This window comes from Euleptes europaea, chromosome 10 (genome assembly GCF_029931775.1).
Source record: "Euleptes europaea isolate rEulEur1 chromosome 10, rEulEur1.hap1, whole genome shotgun sequence".
Classification (NCBI taxonomy): Eukaryota; Metazoa; Chordata; class Lepidosauria; order Squamata; family Sphaerodactylidae; genus Euleptes; species Euleptes europaea.
In genome coordinates, this window is record NC_079321.1 from 60,237,355 (window position 1) to 60,258,477 (window position 21,123).

The 21,123-nt window shown below is 42.3% G+C and overlaps 1 protein-coding gene across 1 annotated transcript in view; it reads right to left on the reverse strand.

The window, feature by feature from the left end:
- ASCC3 (activating signal cointegrator 1 complex subunit 3) overlaps positions 1 to 19,740 on the reverse strand; it is a 267,934-nt gene extending 248,194 nt beyond the window's left edge. The window contains exons 1-3 of the mRNA XM_056856333.1: positions 19,600 to 19,740; positions 15,838 to 15,988; positions 11,304 to 11,884 (exon numbers count right to left, since the gene is read on the reverse strand). Of these exons, the coding sequence (XP_056712311.1) occupies positions 11,304 to 11,884; positions 15,838 to 15,988; positions 19,600 to 19,689 (822 nt within the window). The 5' untranslated portion in view covers positions 19,690 to 19,740. The remainder of the gene's footprint in view (positions 1 to 11,303; positions 11,885 to 15,837; positions 15,989 to 19,599) is intronic.
- Between the last annotated feature and the right edge of the window lie 1,383 nt (positions 19,741 to 21,123).

Sequence of the window (21,123 nt, forward strand, 5' to 3'; positions counted from 1 at the left end):
GAGCGGGGAAGGGGAGCACAATTTTTCAGTGGTTCTACTCCTACAAGACAGACTTTTTTTTCAAAAGGCGGTGCTGGAAGACAGCTGCGTGGCACCCTAGCATTTATGCTACAGGGTCTGACAGGGCTCTCTTCTGTACCCCATGCTGTTTAACACCTGCCCAAAGCCATGAGGAGCAATTGTTGTCTGGGAGCTTGATGCCATCAATGTGTAAATGACACCCACCTCTGTTTCTCCCCAACAACTTAGGTCTGTTCACATAGGCTCATTAAACCAGCTTTGGCTTGTGAAGGGAAACTTTAAAAAAAAAAAAGATTTCACACACCTAAAGGATAAAGCACAACAAAAAATACTGGATCAAACCAGGTTTTGGAAAACCTTGATTCCTCGTGGCGCAGAGTGGTAAGCTGCAGTACTGCAGTCCCAGCCCTGCTCACTACCTGAGTCGGTTTCAGGTAGCCGGCTCAAGGTTGACTCAGCCTTCCATCCTTCAGAGGTCGGTAAAATGAGAACCCAGTTTGCTGGGGGTAAAGGGAAGATGACTGGGGAAAGCACGGGCAAACCACCCCGTAAACAAAGCCGGCCTAGAAAACGTCGGGATGTGACGTCACCCCATGGGTCAGGAATGACCAGGTGCTTGAACAGGGGACCTTTACCTTTTTTAAATGCAGGAGGGCAGCATTTCAACTTTAAGAAACATCAAACCTTTTTAAAAATAGCCCTCAGAAGCCAAAATGGGTTAAAGAACCCAAATGAAAGCAACCTATGTCCGGTATTTTGGTGGAAGTCACATGAACACATGAGGCTGCCTTATACTGAATCAGACCCTTGGTCCATTCAAAGTCAGGATTATCTACTCAGACCAGCAGCAGCTCTCCAGAATCTCAGGCAGATGTCTTTCACATCACCTATTTGCCTAGTCCCTTTAAGTGGAGATGCCGGGGATTGAACCTGGGGCCTTCTGCATGCCGAGAAGTTGCTCTACCACTGAGCCACAGTCCCTCCCCAAAGGTCACAAAGGTAAACTGATTGATGAGGTGTAATAAACTGAGAAAGCATATTGGGTGCACACAGATAAGAACATAAGAACAGCCATGCTGGATCAGACCAAGGTCCATCAAATCCAGCAGTCTGTTCACACAGTGGCCAACCAGATGCCTCTAGGAAGCCCACTAACAAGACAACTGCAGCAGCTTTCTCCAGCCTGTGTTCCAAAGCACCCAATATAATAGGCATGATTCTCTGATCCTGGAGAGAAAAGGTATGCATCATGACTAGCATCCATTTTGACTAGTAGCCATGGATAGTCCTATCCTCCATGAACATGTCCACTTCCCTCTTAAAGCCTTCCAAGTTGGCAGCCATCACTACATCCTGGGGCAGGGAGTTCCACAATTTATGTGTTGTGTGAAGAAATACTTCCTTTTATCTGTTTTGAATCTCTCACCCTCCAGTTTCAGCAGATGACCCCGCATTCTAGTATTATGAGAGAGGGAGAAAATATCTTTAGGTTTAGACCATTAGGATGTACACTGTTAACTATCAGCCCAATATGCTAATCGCTACACCACACAGGTTCTCAAGAAGCAGAAACACAACCCTTCCTCAGCATTAGCTTTAAATGCATATTAACCTGACCTACCTCGGCCATACCCTATGTAAAGTTCCTGATGTAAAGTAATGCTCAGCAAAATATCCTTGAGATCAAATCTAGGTCTTCCCTAATCATGTTGTAAGAGGGGGAAGATTTATTTTAATAAGCAAAAAAGATTTATGGATGGAGAAGCTTTCCTCCTTCAATTGATTACACATACTACTGTGTGTCTGTTTAATTTTCCCCTTCAGTCATCCTGAAAGTGAGCCCACCTGAAGAAGGGCTGCAAGGGGAAGGGCTGCAGGATAGCAGCGTGAATGGCTATGTATAGAATGCCCAGCAGAACCCAGGGGCCCAAAGGAGCAAATGACAATGTACAGAATGCCTAGTAGAACCCAACACCACTGAAACAGAACAAGATCAACAAGACTAATGCATCCAAAGAATCACAGCAGAAAAAATCCAAGCAAGGGGGATGCCCAGCAGAACCCAGTGTCACTGGGGCAATGCAAGATCAACAGGACTAATGTTAAACCAGAAAAGAATAAATCCAAGCCCTGACCAGTGAGCAACACTGTACAAACCAGGAAAGGAATAAAGCAAAAGAAAAGAAAAATTTCTTTCAAAAATTTATTTGCAAAGTAAAGAAAAATTTCTTGAAACTGACTAAGGAACCTGAAACTGACAGAAGCAGCCTGGCAAGCCCATAGAACTCTCCCCAGATGCAAAAACAAAGGGAAGAGAAGAGGGGAGTCCCCAGGAGCCTGAAAACTCTGGCTCCCAGTCTTCCGGGGAAATCCCAGACATTTCCAGGATTTTTCTGGACCATATTTTCGGTTTCCCAAAAAAACCTTGATATATCTTCGGCTGAGGTGTATCCGAATGCACACCCTTAATTGCAATAGCAATAGAGGAGGGATGTAAGTGACATTTAATTGATTGGAGAATAACGCATCACTCCTAAATGAACTTCCGGTCCCCCTCTGATTTGCATGGTGAAATCAGTAAGATCAAGACCACAAAGGGTTAAAACATTTCCTGGGCATATGGTATACTTAATTTAACTGGAAAATGTTCTTTTATGAATTCCTTGTTCTGACTGGCTTTAAAAATGCACACTGAAGAACAACTCATGTGTAATCATTTATTCCAGGGAATTAATCATTTATTTCAGAGAATTACCCAACAACCCGTAAATGCTTTTAGACTATATTACCTTGAAATACAGAGAAAAGTGAAAACTTGGAAATAGTAAGGTTCTTTCCAAGTCAAAACCTCAAATGGCTTGGGCCCTACATGCACCACATGGAATCTCCTTCCCACGTCCCAACATTGATCCCTCTAGTCAAAGCAGTCTCAGCCTCCAATACTGCATTCCTAAACAGAGCTGCATCCTTCCATGCACATCAATCAATGAATGTAGAAGGGTGTAACTCTGGATGGCTCAGCAAATCTCACCATCTAGATCAGTGGTTCCCAAACTTTTTGGGGGCCCGCCCCCTTGGTTCCACAAACTCAACCCCAGAACCCTCTACCCTATCCTATAAAGAGTGTTATTCAAAATAGGGGTTTGCACATGTATTCAAAACCAAATTAAAACTTTTTATCTGAAATTTATTCAACAAAACTGATGAACTTGATCCAGTGGTACCACCTCTTCAAAGTCTGGGAAAAAATTGATAGTTTCCACCAAATTTGCCAGCATGGTGCCATAGCTTGATCTATTGTAAATTAGTGAACAACACAGTTGAAGGGGCCCCGCCTCTAGCGCCCCCCTGCTGCCCCCTTGACTCTGATTGCCCCCCTAGGTAATCCCACTGCCCCCCAGGGGGTGGTACTGTCCACTTTGGGAACCACTGATCCAGATGATACTTATAGACAATTACATGAAGGTGATGGAAAGAAGACCCTTTGTATTACCTTGTCAAACAGTAAAGATCAACATGAGAATTTGTAAAATGAGGGAGTCTGACGTGGTTCTGAAAATGTCCCCAACTTATTCTGCTAACTGTGCACAGCTAGCCTAATGCTGTGGTGCAAATGTCATGTTCTTCACCGCGAGCTGGAACTTCAATATTAAGTTCCCTCATTTCCAGTCAGCAGCAGATTTCCCGTGAAAGCATCTGTAATATATATCTCATTTGGATATTTATAACATCATTCGTGGGCCAAACAAAATTATCAACTTAAAAATTAGCCGACCAAGTGCCAAGCAGGCAGACCAAATGACTTTGTGGGCTTTAACTGGCCCCCGGGCCTGACGTTCCCCACCCCTTTTCTCCCCAATGGGGCTCCCAAAGCAGCTTACTGTTCTCCCCTCCTCTATGTCATCCTTACAACCATCACCCTGTGAGATTAGATTACGCTGTCCCGAATCTGATACTGTTTTGTATTTTACATTTCACCAAAGTAACAACTTCTGAAAAGAAGAAACTGGTTGGGGTCCACCAGGTAGCATAAATATCCATTTCTAAACAAGATTTCCCATCCCTGCATTTGCAGTTCCTGAAAAGCACCGTTTGCAACTTGAGACTGTAGCATCAGGAATTTTCACTCTCACCTCTCAGGATGCATCTCTGTCCTTACTTTCCCTTGTCTTAATCACAGTTTAAAAGCTCAGTTGGCTCTCCAGCTATACCTGGCAGTTTGCCACACATGAGCTATGTCCTAGCCTCCAGCTCCATTGATACTCAAAGGAATGCCCTGAGGGTCCAAAGCATTTAGCGGGGGGGGGGGGGGGGATTAGACTGTCTAGAACAGGCCAGCCAAAAAAGTATTCCAGCTATGAATAGAACTCCAGTTCTATTTTGTTGATTTCACTATTGGGGTTATGATTAAGAGATTGCTGGGTGCTATGCGTTTTATGACACTAAAGGTGAAGTTCTTGTGGACTGGCACTAAGATTAACCAGAGCCAACACATCTGCCAGGAGTGTCTTCATCTATCAAGAAGAAAAGTCGAGATTTACAGATGATCAGATAGAGCCATTGCTCCAATTACACATTATGCTGACTAGTGATCTGATGGCATTATTTCCATGAACCACTGGACAGTTCCCAAGAAGCCATAGTTTATAGGTTTGGGGTTTAAAACCCAATTTTCTCTGCAAAGCTGACAGTTAAAGGAATTGATGGAGAGGCACCACCAGGAGTAGAGACTGTCATTTAATTAGAGTCAATACAAGAAACTTCAGCCAGTCTGGACAAAGAAAGGTCAACCACTTGACAGCTCTTTCTCAAATCTGTGGGTGATGGTGCCTAGCTGTTCTTGGTTGGTGGAGCGATTGTCTGACTATCTCTGATAAAGAAAAAGGAATGCCATGAAGTTATACGATTCCCAAACAGTTGGAAGTCCAGCTTCGACTGACAAGTAGCATTCAGCCACACCAGATTAAGCAATGACATACCGGTGACGCCCTCAGGTGTTATGCTGAACCCTATGTATTCAGAGACTAATACTACCAGAGTTTTTCTCTTAAACAGAAATTGCGAAATCACTTCAAAAATCCCAGGTCAAAACTATTTTCACCTTTAAAACTGTGTTTTCAACCAGACTGTAATACAAGAAGCATCTGTTTTTCATTACTGTAATCACACGTAAGACACTTTGTCACACATTTGTTCTGAAGCAAATACCAGTGATTATGTTAGCAATGCCAATACTGGATGTAAATAAGACACACTGATTTTGATGGGAACTGAGCATCTCTTATGTGGGATGGATAGTCATTTTTATTGATAACTTAACTGGGACTTACTATTCATGATGACTAGTGGCGCCTCAAACTTACAGGACTTCATTATTCTAGGCAGTGTACAGATACATAACAGAGATGTTCTCTGCCAAGTGAGGCTTACAATTACTATAAACAAAGAACATGTAGAAACAGCAGGATACAGAAGTTAAATTGAGGGGAAACAATTAAACATCATTCAGCAGTGAAAAAGACAGTAGTCGCAGAATCCCATCTTGCCCATTCTAATAAAAAAAGTTTGTATATGGATGCCATTATAGTAAGGGAAGTTCTTACAGCATGTTGTCTCCCAGCATGAGGGAGAAATAGAAAGGTACTTTCAGCAATTCAAAGTGAGTGAGCTAGTACCACTTGAGAACCTTTCTGCATATTAACACAACTGGAAAGGAAAGCCAAGAGCAGGCTCCAAAGAATTAATGTTCGGCTCTGTGAAGTATCTGAAACCAATAAAGGAGTCAAAGAGGCCATGGTGTGGAATTTTAACAAACAATTATTTTGGAGGAGCATTAAAATGGGATTGTCCAGTGCTTGTCTATAGTGGCTGAACACAATTGCTTTTCCAGGGAAAAAGCAAGGGCTGGACTATGCAGCTGACTTACAAGTGTTTCTTCCCTGAGAAAATGCAGCCACAAAGGCTGCCTTGCAATAAGAACGTAAGACGAGCCCTGTTGCATTAGACCAGTGGTCCATCTAATCCGACATGTTTCCCACAGCAGCCCAAACAGTTGCTCTTGAGGGCCAAACAGGGCATAGAGGCCAAGGCTTACCCCTGATGCTGTATCCTAACACGAGTATTCAGATTCAGAGGTTTGCTGCCTTTGTATAGGGAGGTTCCCTTTACTCACCATGGCTAGTAGCCATTGACAGATCTATCCTGCATGAATCTGTCTGATCCCCCGGAGCCCAGTTTGCTGGGGGAGGGCGGATGCAAATAAAATTATTATTATTATCGTCATCTATACTTGTAGCCATCACTACATCCCTTGGCAGCGAACACCACAATTGAATTACTTGTTGATTAAATAACTATTTCCTTTTTCTGTCGTTAATCTATTACCATCAATTTCACTGGCTGCTCTTGAGTTCTAGTATTAGGGAAGAGGAAGAAAGAACTATGCGTAATTTTATAAACCTCTATCATTTGCACCCCTTAGTTGCCTTCTTTCTAAACTGAGAAGTCCCAGAATCCTTTGCTTTTACTCATTGGAAAGGTGCTCCAACTCTATATTCATTATGGTTGCCATCTTCTCCACTTTTTCCAGCTATGCAATATCATTTATAAGATATGGCAACAAAGACCACAGACAGTATTCCACACGAGGACACATCAATCTGGTCTAAACCCATTGGTTTCAACAGGCTTACAACAGAATAAATGTGGGTTAGATTGAACATTGGGAGAAAGGAGAAAAGGGGCTTTTCAATGGAAAAACCACACAGAAGTCTCTCCCCCCCACAAAAAAAAAACCCTGCAGGTTTTCCAGGATAAAGGGCAGCTTGAGCAACTATATTTTGTTTGTTTTAAAGCTGAGGGGGAGGTGCTATACACAGTCATTATTTGTAATTTGTAATTTGTAACTCTCAGTCATTATTTGTAATTTGGCCCCAAGACTTAGAATTAAGATTTATAAATATGTGGCTGGATCACAAGAGCCCAAAGCAGGGGCTGAACGAGTGGAATAATCATTACACACCTTCCCCTGTTTTCTATAGCCTATTGGAAAAGCTTGTCCTGAGAACTGGGAAACAGCCAGGAAAAACCTGGTATTTAATGAGGGGGGCTATATCTTGAAAGAGAGATCCCTGGAAATCATGGACAACACTTGCGGGAGCAGAGGTGTCTTCAATTCATGCAAAGCCACCTTTGGATCTAACCTGCAAAGCCACCTTTGGATCTAACCCACAGAGCACTTTATCTCCAGAAGGAATTTTTTTAAATGAAAACTATTACAGAATGACAGAAGAGGGAGCTCTAGTAACATGTGTATACTTGGGAAATCCATAGACAGACCGGGAGGAATAAACTGGTAAACCCAGAGGGTTGCCTGTGTGCTTTAGGGAGATGCAAAAGGGTGCACCTGACACTGACTCACATCTACTGTAGCTGGCTCCCCTCATAGGATGCCCCAGTTCTGTAACGAACAAGGGACAATCAAAGGTCAATGCCACCCCACCCCATGTATAGTATTTACTCTCAGCCCATGCCAAGAAGGAAATGGTAGGTTAAAATATGTTACCTCTCCTCCACTCAAAAACCCTTCTGGAGATGAAAAATGAACAAGCTTTAAGGCACCTTCTTTATATTCTAACTCAAGCATTAAAGACTACTGTCAGATGAAAGACAAATGAAATCTCTGGAGGTATATTACTAAACACCATTCCCTCAGCACAACTCAACGGCTTAAAAGTAACAACTGAGGACTGTCTCCAGTTCTGCCTATTTTACCATGTGGCATAAAACCTAACTCATAATGAACACTAAATAATCCATAGGCAAGAACTTCTTTACGGCATGTGTGTCATGTCACCATGTGGGGGAAGAACAGCCACTGGCTTGCCCCACTTTTCCTCCCCACTGCCACCACCCCAGGTAAAATTCAGCTCCTCCCTCTAGTCAGATGGTCCAATGCGATGCCACAAGGGAGTATTACTTTAGCATGTCGAGTAGCGAAGGCAGGTGGGTAAGGAATGTACAGACACTCTCTAACTAAACCATTTTATTTGTACAAGGCACAAACTCAGGGCACTTCAAGACAGACCTAGATGAACTAAGCAAAAGAAACAAAAGGAAAGTTACTAACTAGGTACTTACAATCCATGGTACCTCTGGTCTTTGTTAGCTAAATGATGCCCCTATAAGAACATAAGAAAAGCCCTGCTGGATCACACCAAGGCCCATCAAGCCCAGCAGTCTGCTCACACAGTGGCCCCTCCCCCGTCACATCTGCTGACATCATTACCATCCCTCCCCTGACATCCTTCATTGCCAATGCACTCAGGTGAGATAGCCCCCAAAGGACCAACCAACAGCTTCACCAACCAACCCTCAAATGAAGGAACAGCTCTCCTTTTCAGACTCCTCCCCCACATGGATTGCCTGGGCCTTAGCCAATCCAGGTGCCAGGTACGAGCCCCCCCAGAACATGAACCCTCCAATCAAGAGGTGTGAGCACATCAAAGAGCTAGCATGTTTTCTCTGTTGGTTGTAAGGCTCTCCCACATTCACTCAGTCACAGGGACGCCAGTGTGCCCTTCCACCACCATGACTGTCACAGCATCATTTGCCTCTTATCCACAACAGGAATCTTTAATTTTTTATATTATTTTCTCTTTTTGCTGAATTCGCACATGACTCTGAAAACACCTGAGTCACTGAGCACGTATACAAAAGTTAGAAAAGCCATTTTAAATCTACTGTATCAGACTTGAAAATCAGCTCATGGCCACGAAAGAAGACAAAGGTTTGGGGTGGGGGTGCCATTGTATTTCAACCTTCCTTTGGACAGATATGTTCTTTCTGAGATACATTTTTCATCTTTCATCTGCATTTTTCCCCATAGAGCTACATACATTTGGAAATGTCTTTTGTACATCTCCTCCATGTACAGAGATATTTCTTTGGTTACTTTTAGAGGCATCATGCCTTAAAAGTAATAAAACTGCGCTGCCACATTTTCCCCAAGAACTTTTGGAAAAAGCCAACAGATACTTAGTTCAACTGTAAATACTCTTTGGTTTTTCTTTTCATTATTAAAAAAACAGCCCTCACGGTCAACTTTTCATTCATAAAATCAGCAGCTGCCAGCAAAGGCTAAACAGCCAAGCTGCAAGGAAATGGGTGGAAGTCTCAATCCTCTAACTATCAATCCTCTAACAATCCTCTAACATGGACAGTGCTAGCTCAGTTAGTACCAAGCAGGGAGAATGCTGCTAAATGCCTTGCAGTTTCCAGGGTATGCCACAGCCAATGACTCATGTTGGATGCTGCCAGTCACTCAGCAACACTACCCGTGTACTATTCTGATCCCCACACCCTCTAAAGCCACATCACTGGGCCCTACAGTAAGTGCAAAGAGAACGGAGAGCCGCACCAATAGGAGCAAAGAGTCGAAGAAAAAACAGTGGTGCAGTGGGAAGATCATTTTATTCCTCTATGTTAATAATCCCCGTGTGTTTGCACTGAGCTTCCTCGAGGGATCTGTGGAATATAAAAGCAGCAAGGCTCTGTCTCTTTCCTTCAGTAAATGCAGATTCCCCTTCACCACGACCCCTTAAGTAAAACTCAGCCTTTAGACTCCAGCAGTTGCTGTCTGTGCAAAGAGGAAGGTAACTTGTGTTTGTTAGTGTTTTTTGCAGGTGGCCAACATTAAAATAGTGCAACGAAGCAGATCACATTAAAAATAGAGGAAAAGGAAAGCCTGTGGAGACAACAACTAAAAGGCCAAAGAAGCAAGAGATTTGGGGGGATTCTGCATGTAACTTTCATTTGTGCAGCAAATGAAACTGATGGAATGTACCAGCAGAAACTATATAAAGAAGAAGAGGAAGAGTAGGTTTTTATAGCCCGTTTTTCTCTACCTTAAGGAGTCTCAAAGAGGCTTACAATCACATTCCCGTCCTCTCCCCACAACAGGCACCTCATGAGGTAGGTGGAGATGAGAGTTTAGAGAGAACTGTGACTAGCCCAAGGTCATCCAGCAGAATTCATGCGGAGGAGTGGGGAATCCAACCCGGCTCTCCAGATTAGAGCCCCCTGCTCTTAACCACTACACCACACCCGGACTTGACTAGAGTACTGCCATTATAACACCTGAAGTCATGCTGAGTGCAGAATGTGGCAGCCAGGCTTCCTTGATTGGCCTTTCTGGTGAAGCTTCCATTTACAAAAGGTTGAAATTGAGTCCAAATCCCTCAATTCATTAAAAACAAACTTCAACTTCATCCCTTACTAGAAAGATACCAGTAGCGTGTTATAAGATTGTACTGGATTCTTGTTTCTGGGTGGCACGGGTCAGAATATGAAGTAAACAGGAGTACAGTGCCTTCTCCCAACATTACCTGAAGTGGTGTGGCAACATTTATCACAGAAGGCCATTAATGTATGAATAGTGCTAATAACATGACTGAACTGGGGAAAGAATCCCAAGTGACAATTTCGGCCCTTTACTACATATGGCTAATTCAGCCTTTAATTCATAGGAGAAAACTGGTGAGTTCCTTTCCTGACAAACAGTGCAATTCTAAGAAGAGTTACACTCTTGGAAGTACACTGAAGTCAATGGGTTTAGTAGAGCAAAACTCTGCTTAGGATGGCCTGGTACTTGACCCAATTTAATTTTTGATTCTATGTATAGCACTCTTTAGACCACTGAATCTGGAATACATTGTACTCTAAAATTCATTGATTTACCTTAGGACTCTCTTAACCCATCCTATGGTTTAACATTTTAATATCTTCCATTATCTGGGAAGAAGCAAATAATTTATTTCTTTTCAATCCTAAATTCTGAACTAGAGATTACTTGCTTTTCTTCTTGTTTCCTTTCAAAAAAACAGGTTTCCTTTCAAGAAGCAGGTGACAGGTTTATGGTCTGGCATATCTCTTTAAAAAGTTTGCATAACCCAGAATGCACGATAATCAGTAACCAACCTAATGGAACATTCAATAGGTACAACAAACTCAAGATCACAGGTAGTATGGAACCCTTTGTGCTATATTTAGACATCATATTAGAATCCTGTATTGGCTCATCATGTCCTCTCCGTTGCAACACACTCAAAAGACAAGGTTTTATCTGTTAACTTGTTATTGCTTTTGGAATAAACTGGAACCCAACTAATCAGTAGGTACTGACCCCAATGACTATCCTTATGCTTTTTCACAGATCATCTGAAGTTGACTGCAAAAGAAACGACACTTGCCCATATTAATGCTATGAATAGTAGTAATCCTACCTCATTCTGAAGCTCATCACCACTTTTAGCTGACGCCAGCATCTCATACAAAGTGCAGCAAAGATGTTCCATTGTTGGGCCTCCAGATGCCTCCTTTAGTGATTCATTCAGATACTTTCCAACCTCACACCACAGAAAAGAATCATCCACCTTGTCTGACGGCTTCATCAAGCTTTCATCATAACCATTTGGGAAGTGTTCTAAATTGCTATGCAGAAATTTCTTGTAATCCAAGCTGATAAATTTCTGCCCGTCCACTTCACCATTCACTGGCAGTTCTTCAGAGTGGTCCAAGTCATGCATGTCAAATGAAAACACAGTGTTTCTACCAAAGTGCCATGGTGTGCCACCGTTTTGCTCTTCTGCTGTCTGCAGTAGGGCAATGAGCTGCTCTTCAGTGAAGTGAGAAGCAATCCGAGAGGCAGCATTACAGGCTGCGGTAGCTGCTGACGATGGAAAGGGGCCAAACATCTGTTTAATGGCTTTGGTATCTTCATGACCAACATACTCTTTCATGTAAAGCGTTTTGAACAGGAAAACAGCACCACTTTCAATAGCTTCTTGACCGTTCTCACATCCCACTGATCACAGAAACAAAAAGGAGAAGAAAGTAACAGCCTGCAGGTTAACCAACTTTCTAAAACAAGAAATATATCTTCTGTTTCTTCAAACAAGGAACCGGGTACGCATTAAAGTCACAGACTTAACAATAAACAGTGTTCAGTGAAGTTACCATAGAGCAGGGGTAGGCAATTCCCCCCAGTTCACATGCTGAACAGCAACACACCAGGCCATTTTGCTTGGCACACCCAAGACAAACCCCCCAGGAACAAGCAGTTTTGCTGGGGCTCAGCTTGCTCCAGGTATATCCTGCCAAGTTTAACCTTCACCCCCCACCCTCCAATCCATCTGCCTGCACACCAACATCTTTGCCTACCCCTATTACAGAACAGAGATTCCAAGGTCTTAGAGCCAATTGACAAAATATGCAGGTGGTTTGCTGGAATAACATCCTGTACTGTATCATTTCGAAGTTCACGTTGGATGGGATCATATTTTTGAACATCTCCCCACAATTTTAAAAAAGCTTCCTGCACCCAGTAAACCTGCGACCCCCATGGGGTTTTCAAGACAAGAGACATTCAGAGATGGTTTGCCATTGCCTGTCTCTGCATAGCAACCCTAGAATTCCTTGGTGGTCTCCCATCTAAATACTAACCAGGGCTGACCTCTCCTTAGCTTCCAAGATCTGATGAGATCAGCCTATCCTGAGCTATCCAGGTAAGTCTAGGTGCTACCAGACTCCTGTTCATTTAGATCACTCTTCTGAGTTGGTTGGCTTCATGTGTAGGATATGGGAGTCAAACCCGGTTCTCTTAACCACTACACCATGCTGGCTCTCTAGTATCATTTACTGAAGCAAAGCCAAATTGAAATCTGAAGTCCTCTACTGCAAAATCTCCCAGTGGGTCTGTAGTCTGAACAGTTACTACAGACAAAAAGTACCAGGAGCATCACAGGATTAAATGTAACTTGCTCCTAAAAGAACCACTCAGGTTTCAGCTGAGCAGGACCAGTTACAAGCTAATGCTGTTTACTTTTGAACTGTAGCATAGCCAGTGAGGCCATGAATGAACCAGCGTGGTGTAGTGGTTAAGAATGGTGGTTTGGAGCAGTGCAGTCTGATCTGGAGAACCGGGTTTGATTCCCCACTCCTCCACATGAGCGGCGGACGCTAATCTGGTGAACTGGATTTGTTTCCCCACTCCTACACATGAAGCCAGCTGGGTGATCTTGGGCAAGTCACTCTCTCAGCCTCACCTATCTCACAGGGTGTCTGTTGCGGGGAGGGGAAGGGAAGGTGATTGTAAGCCGGTTTGATTCTCCCTTAAGTGGCAGAGAAAGTCGGCATATAAAAACCAACTCTTCTTTTTCTACTCTGGCTCAAAGGCTGTGAAGACTGGAGATATAATATAGCTTTGCCTAAAATATGCCAGACTATAATGTGTAGGAAGCTTTGGTGATGAGGCATGGCTCTGCGGCAAAGCACCTGTTTACGAACACAGGTTAAATCCATGACATCTCTCTTTAAAAAATTGGAGGCAACAGGTATTGGGGAAAAACCAATTTTGTCTGGGACCCTGGAGAGCTGCTCACAATTACAGCAGACAATACTGTGGTAGGTAGACTCTTGGTTTGACCTAGTTTAAAGAAGTTTTAACTGAGGTGTAGGCAAGTGTAGTGGGTCTCACTTCATACCTGCCTACTGAAGCCTTTCCAGATGGCTCAGACAGTCATTGAGATGATAATGTAGGTGAGAACTTCATTCACTCAGTATACAGAGACACTTCCCCTGCATAGCTCTTCCATTCAACTGGAATCCTGCTCTGCTCAGATAACTAGACAAGTCTGAGTCCATTGCAAGGTCATATTAAGTATGCTTACTTAAAAGTAAGCCCTGCTAACTCTTTAGAATTGAAGAATTAGCTTCTTCCCTTCCAGTGCAACCCCTTAATCTCACACTCATCTTTGCTACTTGATTGTGGCTCTTTGTGCGCTCTTGGGGTGGACACTCCCTCCTGCCCCAGCAACTGGCCACCTCTCCCCCCAACCAAAATACTCAAATATAGAGTAACACCTGGCTTTATAATTTCTAGAGGTTCTTTCACATCCAGGCTCCAGAAATGTGGCTGTACCCTGGAATGCTGCTATCAGTTCTGATGTCAAGTAAGTCAGACTGACTCATAGCGGAAATTCAAAACAATGGCCCTAATCAAGAGCTGTCTAAAATGGTACAAAACAATGCACCTAATCAAGAGCTGTCTAAAATGCTACAGTTCAGGTTTCGATTATATTAATTCTTCATTCTGTGCAATACATAAGTCATCTCATAGATTCTTTTTTTTTAAAGCACCCAAATACAGCCCTTGGGCCCACAATACTCCTGAGCAGCCCACACCCATCATAGTTCTCTGTGCCACGCAGAACGTTATCACCAAAACTCAAGAAATCCTCTGAAGCAATTTGGTACAATGCGAGCTGCTACAGTTAGAAGACATTGAGGACACCATGTCAGGACTTGGACATTGTGCACATACCCTTAATCTCAACCTTAGTTACAAGTCCCATTTTGATTAGGAATAAAGTACTTGCCTGCTTTTGTATTCTCTTACATTGATGAAATGCCGTAATGTTTTTCAGTTTTTCAGTAACCACCTCAAAATCTTTTAAGAACTGAACATAACTTTTGAACATCTTGGGAAAATTCACATACGGTTCTGAAGTGACTGTCCCCTTAGGTGTATACATTTTACCAAGGCACTGAACGATCCAACTCAGCTAATAAAAAGAAACTTCTGCCTGATTTCTAGTACTCTGATGTGATGATAAACGTGCATGGGACTGGCATAAGAGTTAAAAGGGCTTATTATTAAAAGGGAGCTTGGTCACCACTGGCAACTAGAAGTTGCCCCACAAGAAAATAGGTGGTGTCAGAGCCCAGGATTTATACCATACACCCCAGCAGCATGAGTCTAGCCATTTTTAAAAATCCACAGAGCATAGTAAATTGAACACTGACTGGATTCTCAGAAATCACTGAGCCAAGGCACTATGCTGAACCCGTGCAGTAAAGCTAAGTTTTAAAACAAAAGGTTACAAAGAAAAAATTATAACTAGGTATCAGTTGGGCAATTTGCTTTGTATTGGGCAGCCCTTAAATCTAACAGCAAGGGGTGAACCATGTGCAGATCAAAAGATTCACACAATGGAGAAAACTGCAGCTGCAATGTAGGGGAAACAGGGGAACTTCTGGGCTTGCAGAAAAATTCAGTATATAGGAAAAAAGTATTTAAGGCATAAAAAAACCATAAAGAGCAATGTCTGTATATGCACATACCATCAGAAAAAATGGAGCTTGGGTGGCACTCTTGGTTGCCACAGTAACCCAAAATGGCACTCTACAATGAGGCCATGAGGCCAGTCAACAGCACTATGACGAAAAGAAAGGCAAGGCGGAGTGGGGGGAGCAATGGAGTCAGTAGCAGTGGGAGAGGAAGAGGGGTAAGATTTCCCCCCCTTAAAATCCTTGTGGGTTCCCAGTTATGAAGGGCGAACGACAACTAATGGTTCCTATGCAATTGTGGCCGTGTTTTTTCTACACATTCATTTGCAGTTACATCAGCTTTAAAAAAAAAACATAAGTAAAAAGCACCAAAGATTTTTTTTTCCATTTTGTAACCTCAGAACAACTGGATTTTTAACCTGAAACGTTTGATTTCCAAAATAGCAGATGTAAAATTTGCATACGGCAGGTTCATAACACATCTGTAGTCTACTAACGGTTGCAAACTTATTTTCAAGTGTGACCTAACTGCACTATGCCATTGATATGCCACAAACAAGTACAGGTATGTGTAAGCAAATGGACTTATAAAAATATATGTGGGCTTGTAACTTTTATGGACTTCTTTCAAACAGGATAACACAGCACCATGGCATACAATTAATAGTCTAACTCTAAATTACCACTTACCTAATTGTTTGGCAGCTTGCAATATTGTCCTTAAATCTCCATGTAGAGACTGTTGTTTTCCCTTCTCTGAATTTTCATCAATAAATCTCACTATTTTCTTCCAGCTAAGATCAGAGCGCAATAACTGTTCTTGTAAGTGTGATCTTTTGTTCTGAACACAAATAATATAAGTAGTTAGAGCATTTCTATGAATAAACAGATTTTCCATAATGCTAGAAGAAATGTGTTTTCAAACCATCCAAACACTACAATATCTGTTACTTATTAGAATTAAACAAGTAAATGTTAACAGCAAAAGTTAACTAACTATAATCATATGCATTCTTATATTAAACAGTAGTGTTGCAGTGAGGAGAGAGAATGAGCAGAAGTCATCCTTCCCCAAATGGAGCATGAACTTATGCAAGGAAGGAACTCCACCATTCGCTCCAATTAACTTAATTTTCTGTGCCGCCCACAACCTATACTGTTTCCAAGTTTCCCCACCTTTCAGGAGCAGTTTTTTCAGAGAACACATGGAGCTAGAGAAAGAAGATGGCAAGGATGCTTTCTGCAAATTCTACTTATGGAAATTTGGATCCAACTCACTGAATCCAATCCAAACCTCCATGTATGTTGTAAAGATCTCATTTAAGTCATCTCATTGATTTAAGTGGCAGAAACAGGTAATGATAAAATCAACTCACAAAGCTTGTCTCGTGCTGCAAGTCTGTGTATCCATTACAGTACCTGACTCAAACTGATGATTAACAGGTACAATCCATAACTTCAGGAGCCATTAGGGTTGCCTCACACATTACACAAGCCAAACTCAGGCTTGCCACACTCCATAGATACCCACTGCATTCACTAACAGTATAATCCCATGTAGAGTTACACCAGTCTAAACCCACTGGTTTCAGTGGAATTAGACTAGAGTAACTCTGCATAAGACTGTACAACTATAAAAGGTAAAGGTCCCCTGTGCAAGCACCAGGTCATTCCTGACCCATGGGGTGACGTCACATCCCGACGTTTCCAAGGCAGACTTTGTTTGCGGGGTGGTTTGCCAGTACCTTCCCCAGTCATCTTCCCTTTACCCCCAGCAAGCTGGGTACTCATTTCACCGATCTCGGAAGGATGGAAGGCTGAGTCAATCTTGAGCCGGCTACCTGAAACCGACTTCCGTCGGAATCGAACTCAGGTCGTGAGCAGAGCTTTTGACTGCAGTACTGCAGCTTAACACTCTGCGCCACGGGGCTCCTACTCTGCGCCACGGGGCTCCAGTATAGTACAACTATACACCTTAGATAATTCATCTTAAATGGTAACTTGTGAATATACAGTCAACACGCAGTCTGCCCTGCAATAACTTTGCACTCTGTGTACTTATACGAGATATTAGAAGCACATGCTGCAGCACACGTTAGATGTTGCTGATGAAGCACATGTTTAACAATAATAAATCAGAAAAGACAAAGGTATTTATAGAGCCTATTACTGTGTAATAATTCAAATGCTTCAGAAAAGGCATAAAGCCAGTACAACACGCCTGGTTATTTAACACGTCAGCAAAAAATAGAACAGGAGTCCTGTTGCACCATAAAGACTAAAGGATTTATTATGGCATAAGCTTTTTGTAGACTAGAGCCCCCTTCATCAGATGTACTTGATGAAGTGATCTCTGATTAATGAAAGCTTATGCCACAGTAAATCTCTTAAGACTTTAAAGGTGCCATAACACTGACTGTTTTTCCTGCACCTGGCGGCTATAGATATCCCCCTCAGGAATTTGATGCCACAGAGTCAATTCTTATTGTCCACAGTTGGTAGCTTGTATCTTAAAACATGATCTCAACACAACTGTAATTAAAATGCTTAGGCCTGGACACAAAAACAGTATCTACCGTCCAATCCTTGACCATCTCTCCTCTACAGTCTAAGTGACAATATCTTTCATAAGCCACCAGCCATTTTCTACTTTAAATATTTGTTTTCAAGAAACACTCTTCCTTCTTCCCCGCCCATCTCTCATTTCCCCCATCCCTTCCTCCAAGTCTGCTCTCTGCTACGGGAAAAGGTGGAAAGAAACACCTGACAAGTCGCCCTGTGCTAACCGATAGTTAGATTTACATCTATCCTCTTTTCACCCTAACTTATAATTCCCAAATTATTTTTAATGAGTAACCTTTTGTCACAAATACCACCCTTCACTCCACCAGTCAACAAGCCTTCTTGGGATCCTTTCCATTTTTTCACTTTTCAGAAAGATGAAGTAATCAAGAAAACAGGATATAACATTCAGAAAAATCTCAACCCATATCCAGTTTCCTTATGGGGTTTTTTCCCCTACCATGCAGTCTCTAGCTAGCTGGAAGATTCCTATGACGAATATCGTTAAATAGATCTCGTATTCAGACTCTTCTTTGATATCCACCAGGAGATATAATTTTAAGAAAAATGTACTAAAGTGCTGATCAGTATGTTCCTTCAATTTGTGCTATATTAGTTGTTGCCAGTGCATGTTGCAGTGGACAGATTCTCGTTTAATGGTTCATTTAGTTGTAGAAGAGGACTATTTCAAATGACAAGGGAAGAGGGAGCCCAACTGCTATTCTAGTAATGATGATGAAAAGCAGGAATGAAGTATAATCAGGAGGGTTACTCTGGGCATACACTGACATGCGAGAAATCAGAATCAGCCCTGAAGTGCTTGGATAGGTGTAGGAATAGATAGCATTTCAATATCAAATTTTCAGATGCCAATTTGTTTCTTTTCAGTTTGAACAAAGATGTGAATGGCTGGCAAAGGCTATTTTTTAAGTTGCTGAACTGTTACTGCTAGCTTGCCTTTTGCTTCACAAATGTCTGCTATTGGTTAAAAGTCCAGGCTTTCCATTTTCAAAGGAGATTCTGAGCTCAGCCTCTACAGCCTTCAAAAAAAAAAAAAATTATTAGTTGGGAAATCCATTTTCCCATTAGTATCCCTATTTGATTATTAACAGTGCACGGTGAAGAATACGGTGGGCTAAAGGATTAATCTACCTACACCAATCCACATCACCAAACTGGTGAAGAAGCAAACAAAACCTCCTCCAGGGTATTGATATAACAAAATAACTTAAAGGAAACACCAAATTCTCTTCATCAAAGCAGCCAACCAGACTGTAGGCCAGAACCAATCCTCAGAAAATCATAGTTTGTCCTACTGAGAACAGCACGTGTCGTGAAACAAGGGAGGCAAACTTTGGTGCAGAGTTTTCTCATGCCAAACCACTGACATGCTTTTTGAATTAAGGGGAGCTCATAGCACCATCAGGAGCCCCGTGGCATAGAGTGGTAAACTGCAGTACTGCAGTCCAAGCTCTGCTCACGACCTGAGTTTGATCCTGACGGAAGTTGGTTTCAGGTAGCCAGCTCAAGGTTGACTCAGCCTTCCATCCTTCCGAGGTCAGTAAAATGAGGACCCAGCTTGCTGGGGGTAAAGGGAAGATGACTGGGGAAGGCACTGGCAAACCACCCCGCAAACAAAGTCTGCCTAGTAAACGTCGGGATGTGACGTCACCCCATGGGTCAGGAATGACCTGGTGCTTGCACAGGGGACCTTTACCTTTTACATAGCACCATGGCCTCCCTCTTAACGGCACCAATCTCTCCTATCTAACCCTTCAAAAACATTAAATTATATAAGAAATGCATAGCTTGTGGCAAAATGTGTTGCATCCTTTAAGTAGATCAAAACAAATACTTCCCAATATGTACATTTTATTAAAGATTAATTACCGTTAAGTCAGCAGATTCTTCACTATAATCATCTTGTTTAGTGATATTTGAAAAGGAGCGCAACGCTCCTGTGAGACGAGGAAGGGCCATTTATTACCCATTCAGTGATCCATACGATGAGATGTTAACATTGCTCTCCAACATGCATTCCTAAAGAGAATAACAAAATCAGAATAAAGCTCTGCTAATTCAGTAGAAACTTTTTCAGATAAAAGGTAAAACAAAGACATTACTTAGCCAGCCACCTGGGTATAAGGCATCGAGATATAGTAAAACAAGACAATTTTTTTGTTTCTTGAAAATTTACAATACGGATTTGCCAGGTATTTTTTTTAAAGCAGGATCAAAGTCCACCGAAAGGACAAAAATAGCTGTAATGAAACAGATTAGTCATTTTACAAATCTTTCCTCTTCGCTTCTATATAAACTAATAACAACTGTCAATTTGGCTAGCAAACCTATTTTAGATTCCTAGGTACCAGTTCAATTCTACGATAAAGAATTTCCAGCAGTGATAACCAATAAAAGAGTAAAGTCTTTATAGTGGATCTGTTAAAAGGAGAAAGTCAAGAAGTATGAATGGTGAAACGGGGAAAAAAAGAGCTTTTCTCTTTTTCTCCAACCTCTCCCCCCAATAGAGAAGTTGGAAATTTGGGGAAACACAATTATGGAGATAGATCATGATGGGTAGTCGTGTTAGTCTGCAGTAGCACCTTAAAGACTAACAAAATTTCTGGTAGGGCATGGACTTTCATGAGTCGCCTCTCAATTCTTTAGATGGGCAGCCCATTCTTAAAGGGGGGGGGGCAATGCCCATAGCAGCCAGTGTGACTCTGCATTGGCATAAGTGCCCACTTAACCTGGGATAAGGGGCAATTATGTAGTCACAGGTGGAATCCATGCCAGAGCCGGCATCCTGGGAAGAGTTCCTTGGGGTGGAGCTGCCTTTAAGCAGCTTCCTAACCCCTTTCGCCCTGGGAACGCCCCCTCATGCTGCAGCATTGCAACAATATTTTTGGTGGCACAGCCTCGCTGCAGTCAATGGGGGCATTTTCTTTTCATTTATTTTTAAAATGTTTTAAATTTCTTTTTGGCAGCCAGGAAGCCTCTGAGGAGGGGGCGCGGCTGCACTGCTCCCGGCCGCCACGGATCTACCCCCTCCCCTGGATTGTGCTCAAACTCATGGGGAAGGATTGGCCTCTATGCCCTGTCTGTTGGCCCTCCAGGCACTTGGGTGGCTGCTGTGTGAAACAGGATGCTAGACTAGCTGGACCACTGGTCTGGTCCAGGCCAAAAGGGCTCTGTTTTCCTGTCAAATACTCTGGACTGTTAAATTTGTAATTAAAATTAAATGTTTAATACAAAGTTTAATTAAAATTAATTTTTTAATACAAAGTTCCACTCAAAATGCTTTGTAAGAACTGTATAGTATGATGGGTTTAGGTAACACTACCTGTAGTGATAATTATAACTCCTGTACATACTAGATATGCACAACATATTTTTCAAAATATGCTTACTGTT